General features: G+C 57.4%; 1 protein-coding gene across 1 annotated transcript; it reads left to right on the top strand.

Moving 5' to 3' along the window:
* Window positions 1-265: 265 nt before the first annotated feature.
* S1PR4 (sphingosine-1-phosphate receptor 4) lies at window positions 266-1,911 on the top strand. The gene has a single exon (XM_032178959.2). It carries the CDS (start codon window positions 323-325, stop codon window positions 1,475-1,477), a length of 1,155 nt encoding a protein of 384 aa, XP_032034850.1. The 5' UTR covers window positions 266-322; the 3' UTR covers window positions 1,478-1,911.
* Window positions 1,912-6,139: the final 4,228 nt, after the last annotated feature.

The raw sequence follows: 6,139 nt of genomic DNA, 5'->3' as shown, positions 1-6,139 counted from the left end.
GCCCATCCCGAGTGGGGACCCATTTCCCCTCTGTGACTGACAGCTCTGGGGCTCCCTGTGGGTCTCTGGCTTTCGAGGACAGGAAGAGGGCAGCTGGGGCAGGGGTTGGGGGGGTCTCACAGCCGGGCTGGCCCCAGCGCGTTGGCTCCAGAAGCCCGGGTGGGGGCCGACCGTTGGGGTGCCCCTCCCCGTCCTCGGCCTTACCTCCACCCTGGAGGGTACCTTGAACATAACAGGAAATTTCAAATAACAGGAAACCAAGACCAGCAAGTCGGGTGGCTCCACCCTGCCTCGGGGCCTCAGTCAGCCCCCGGGGGAGGCCATGAACGCCACGGGGACCCCGGTGGCCCCCGAGTCCTGCCAACAGCTGGCGGCCGGCGGGCACAGCCGGCTCATCGTGCTGCACTACAACCACTCGGGCCGGCTGGCCGGGCGCGGGGGGCCGGAGGACGGCGGCCTGGGGGCCCTGCGGGGGCTGTCGGTGGCCGCCAGCTGCCTGGTGGTGCTGGAGAACTTGCTGGTGCTGGCGGCCATCACCAGCCACATGCGGTCGCGACGCTGGGTCTACTATTGCCTGGTGAACATCACGCTGAGTGACCTGCTCACGGGCGCGGCCTACCTGGCCAACGTGCTGCTGTCGGGGGCCCGCACCTTCCGCCTGGCGCCCGCCCAGTGGTTCCTACGGGAGGGCCTGCTCTTCACCGCCCTGGCCGCCTCCACCTTCAGCCTGCTCTTCACTGCCGGGGAGCGCTTTGCCACCATGGTGCGGCCGGTGGCCGAGAGCGGGGCCACCAAGACCGGCCGCGTCTACGGCTTCATCGGCCTCTGCTGGCTGCTGGCCGCGCTCCTGGGGATGCTGCCTTTGCTGGGCTGGAACTGCCTGTGCGCCTTTGACCGCTGCTCCAGCCTTCTGCCCCTCTACTCTAAGCGCTACATCCTCTTCTGCCTGGTGATCTTCGCCGGCGTCCTGGCCACCATCATGGGCCTCTATGGGGCCATCTTCCGCTTGGTGCAGGCCAGCGGGCAGAAGGCCCCACGCCCAGCGGCCCGCCGCAAGGCCCGCCGCCTGCTGAAGACGGTGCTGATGATCCTGCTGGCCTTCCTGGTGTGCTGGGGCCCGCTCTTCGGGCTGCTGCTGGCCGACGTCTTTGGCTCCAACCTCTGGGCCCAGGAGTACCTGCGGGGCATGGACTGGGTCCTGGCCCTGGCCGTCCTCAACTCGGCGGTCAACCCCATCATCTACTCCTTCCGCAGCAGGGAGGTGTGCAGGGCCGTGCTCAGCTTCCTCTGCTGCGGGTGTCTCCGGCTGGGCATACGAGGTCCCGGGGACTGCCTGGCCCGGGCCGTCGAGGCTCACTCCGGAGCTTCCACCACCGACAGCTCTCTGAGGCCAAGGGACAGCTTTCGGGGCTCCCGCTCACTCAGCTTTCGGATGCGGGAGCCCCTGTCCAGCGTCTCCAGCGTGCGGAGCATTTGAGGTTTCAGCCTTGCGTATGGACGGTGCAGCCACCGGGTGCGCGCCAGGCAGGCCCTCCCGGGGTTCAGGAAGCTGTGTGCACGCAGCCTCGCCTGGATGGGGAGCAGAGAACGGGACAGGCCCCCGTGGTCTTCCCGGTGGCCTCTCGGGGCTTCTGACGCCAAATGGGCTTCCCGTGTTCACCCTGGACAAGGAAGCAACCACCCCACATCCCCGTAGGAGCAGAGAGCGCCCTGGTGTGGGGGCGAGTGGGTTCCCCACACCCCCGCTTCTGTGTGATTCTGGGGAAGTCCTGGCCCCTCTCTGGGCCTCAGTAGGGCTCCCAGGCTGCAAGGGGTGGACTGTGGGATGCATGCCCTGGCAACATTGAAGTTCGATCATGGTACGTGATGTTGCAGCCTCTTATTCCCGGGTGTGTGCATGTGTGGGGGCCGTGGCTCAGGGGGGCTGTGGATCTAGGGGCAGCCGGGTGTGTCTTTGCTAGAGAGGGCCACGGGCCAGTGCCCTGTGAGGGTGGAGTGTGTGTGTGTGGACAACCTCTGGGCGTTGCGGGAAGTAGGGGTGACAGTGACAGTTAATGCCGCCTCTTCTTCTTCACTTCCCCTTTAGAAATGGCAGGGCCCATGCCCCGGCTCTGGCCTCTGCATCTTTTGGGGACCCAGTCTCGGGGCTGGCAGAGGCAGTCAGTCACCTTGGCTTCCCGGCCTGGGGGAATCTTCCCTCACGTCCCCTTCAGCACGAACCGCCTCGGCTTTCCCGGTCGGTAAAAGGGTTTAATCACTGAAGCTGAAGCACAAGGTTGATGGTACATGCTCAGTGCCAGCCACAGGGGCTGACGGCTGCATATCCTGTGAAGCTCCAGTGGAGACGTTCCAGCTCCACACCATTCAGTACGGGAGACGCCAGCCCCGCGGGGGTACGATGCAAGCAGATAACCGAATTTTGAAGTGTAGGTTGTGTTTAATTTGAATCTGTTTATATTTCGGAAGCCCCATAGGGCGGGTGGCCGCAGTTTCAGTGCAGATGTAAACCCGGAAGCCTCCAGCACCTGCAGCTTATAGACAGCTCTCGCCCACCTCCTCCCAGGACCAAGCCAGCCCCATCCAGTCCAGTGTCTGGGCAGAGGGAGTCAGAATCCACCCCACCCACCGCCTGGGCTCAGGCAGTTCTGCTTTAAGTCATTATTTCTCCACTGCACAATGGGGAATGCGGTGTGTGAGGGCCATTTACCCACTAATACAGCAGCCGTGAGGCACACATGGCTATTGAAAATTCATGGAAATTGCTGGGTGTGGTGGCTCACGCCTGTAATCCCAGCACTTTGGGAAGTCGAGGGAGGAGGATCGCTTGAGTGCAGGAGTTCGAGACTAGCCTGGGTAACATAGCGAAACCACATCTCTACAAAAAATCTTCCAAAATTAAAAAAAATTAGCCTGAGCATGGTGGTGAATGCCTGTGGTTCCAGCTACTCGAGAGGCTGAGGTGGGAGGATCACTTGAGCCCAGGAGGTCAAGCCTGCAGGGAGCTGTGATCGTGCCACTGCACTCCAGCCTGGGTGACAGAGTGAGACCCTGTCTCTAAAAAAAATTAAAAAAAAAAGAAAGAAAATTCATTGAAATTAAATGAAAGTTAGGCCAGGCGCAGTGGCTCACGCCTGTAATCCCAGCACTTTGGGAGGCCGAGGCAGGTGGATCACGAGGTCAGGAGTTCAAGACCAGCCTGACCAAGATGGTGAAACCCTGTTTCTACTAAAAATACAAAAAATAAGCTGGGTGCAGTGGCAGGAGCCTGTAATCCCAGCTACTTGGGAGGCTGAGGCAGGAGAATCGCTTGAACTCGGAGGGCGGAGGTTGCAGTGAGCTGAGATCGCGCCACTGCACTCCAGCCTGGGCTACAGAGTGAGACTCCATCTCAAAAAACAAAACAAAAACAAAAACAACAACAAAAAAGAAATTAAATGAAAGTTGAAAATTTAGTCTCTCTGTATTGATTTGCTACGGCAGCCATGACAGTCTCACAGATGGGGAGGCTTGAAAACAGACATTTATGCTGTCATAATTCTAGAAGCTGAAGTCTGAGATGAAGGTGTGAGTAGGGCTGGGTCCTCCTGAGGCTGGTGGGGATCTGCCCAGGCCTCTCCTAGGTCCTGCTGGTGACCGGCATCCTTGATGTTCCTTGGCTTGGAGAAGTGTCAGCCCCATCTCTGCCTCCGTCTTCACGAGTCGCCCTCCCTGGGTCTGTATCCAAACTCCCCCAACTCCTTCAACCTTTTTTATTTTAAGAGATGAGGGGCCGGGCGCGGTGGCTCACGCCTGTAATCCCAGCACTTTGGGAGGCCGAGGCGGGCGGATCACGAGGTCAGGAGATGGAGACCATCCTGGCTAACATGGTGAAGCCCCGTCTCTACTAAAAATACAAAAAATTAGCCAGGCATGGTGGCGGGCACCTGTAGTCCCAGCTGCTCTGGAGGCTGAGGCAGGAGAATGGCGTGAACCTGGGGGGCGGAGCTTGCAGTGAGCCGAGATCAGGCCACTGCACTCCAGCCTGGGCGACAGAGCCAGACTGCGTCTCAAAAAAAAAAAAAAAAAAAAGAGATGAGGGTCTCATTAAGTTGTCCAGGCTGGTCTCAAACTCCTGGGCTCAAGCGATCCTCCCACCTCAGCCTTCTGAATAGCTGAGCCTACAGGAGTCCACCACCAAGCCCGGCTTATTTTCCTATTTTTACATTTATTATTATTATTGTTATTATTATTTTTTTGAGAAGGACTCTCGCTCTGTTGCCCAGGCTGGAGTGCAGTGGAACGATCTCAGCTCACCACAACCTTCACCTCCCGGGTTCAAGCGATTCTCCTGCCTCAGCCTCCCGAGTAGCTGGGACTACAGGCACGCACCATCATGCCCGGCTAGTTTTTGTATTTTTAGTAGAGACGGGGTTTTGCCATGTTGGCCAGGCTGGTCTCGAACTCCTGACTCAGGTGATCCACCTGCCTCAGCCTCCCAAAGTGCTGGGATTACAGGCGTGAGCCACTGTGCCCGGCCGATTTCCCCATTTTTATAAAGCCACCAGTCATATGGGATCAAGGGCCCACCCTGCTTCAGTATAACCTCATCTTAACTAATGCCATCTGCCACAACCCTATTTTCCAAATAACATCCTATGCTGAGGTCCTGGGGGTTAGGATGTGATCATGTAGATTTTGATGGGACAGTTCTTTATTTTCTTTTATATTTTAGAGAGAGGGTCTTGCTCTGTCACCCAGGCTGGAGTGCAGTGGTGTGATCATAGCTTGCTGCAGCCTCAATCTCTCTGGCTCAAGTGATCCTTCTGCCTTGGGTTTCCGAGTAGCTGCAATTACAGGTGCACACCACCGCACCTGGCTAATTTTTATATTTTTTGTAGAGATGGGGCTGGGCGCCGTGGCTCACCCCTGTAATACCAGCACTTTGGGAGGCCGAGGCAGGTGGATCACCTTAGGTCAGGAGTTTGAGACCAGCCTGGCCAACATGGCAAAACCTCGTCTCTACTAAAAATACAAAAATTAGCCGGGCGTGGTTGTGCATGCCTGTAATCCCAGCTACTTGGGAGGCTGAGGCAGGAGAATTGCTTGAACCCGGGAGGTGGAGGTTGCAGTGAACCAAGTTTGTACCACTGCACTCCAGTCTTGGCGACAGAGCAAGACTCCGTCTCAAAAAAAAAAAAAAAAAAAAAAATGAGAGAGACAGGGTCTTGCTGTGTTTCCCAGGCTAGTCTCAATCTCCTGGGCTCAAGTGATCCTCCTGCCTCAGCCTCCCAAAGTGTTGGGACTACAGGCATGAGCTACTGTGGCTGGCCAATTGCAGACAGATGGAACTGTGGCTGGCCACTTTACCAGTGAAGTCCCAAACACCCCTCTGCAGGCATGATAAGCTAGGGTAGTTCTTATCTTTTCCTGATTCCTGTTCTCTGTGTGTTTAGTGGGGACCACAGTAGGCAGGGTGGGGTGTTGGTGGAATTTGGGATGAGTGGAGTCTGGGCAGGCCTGGAGCTCTCTGTCTGCCTTCTGGGCCCGTGTTGGCTGACCCTGTTGTCCCCTCTGCCCTGCTTTGGTTGAGCTGAATTATTTCTTGGTCCTTCCTGTCTGGGGGCTTTTTGCTTAACCTTTGTTGCCCCTGATAGGGGGGCCTTGTTAGCCCGCACCTTCCCTCATTCGTCACTCGACTTCTGCCTGCTCATTCTTTGTACCTTAGTTTTAGTGTCACCTCCTCCAGGAAGCCTTCTTTGATTTCTCCTCCTCCCTAGGTCTCCTCTAGGCTCCCACAGCTGCCTGTGTTCCCTGCATGACAGCTCTGCTTTATACTGAGCACAGCTTTCCCTTGTTCTTCGCTCTACTGCTCTGGCTCATCTTTTGAGTTTCAGCTTAAGTGTCACCTCCTCCAGGAAGCCTCCCCTGATTTCCTCTCCTCCCTCGGCCTCCTCTGGGCTTCCCCCAGCTGCCTGTGTGTCCTCCATCCCAGCTCCCATCGCTCCTGGTCACACAATCCATCTCCTCCTTCGGACTTCGAGCTCCGTGTTGGTGGATATTGTGGCTTTGCCGGGGTCCTGGCTGTGTCCCCAGCACCCACCACACGGCCTGGCACACAGTAGGTGCTCGGTGACCCAGCAGCATGTTCAGAAACTCCCTT

This window comes from Hylobates moloch, unplaced genomic scaffold (genome assembly GCF_009828535.3).
Source record: "Hylobates moloch isolate HMO894 unplaced genomic scaffold, HMol_V3 SCAFFOLD_15, whole genome shotgun sequence".
Classification (NCBI taxonomy): Eukaryota; Metazoa; Chordata; class Mammalia; order Primates; family Hylobatidae; genus Hylobates; species Hylobates moloch.
This window is presented reverse-complemented; position numbering and strand designations above follow the sequence as displayed.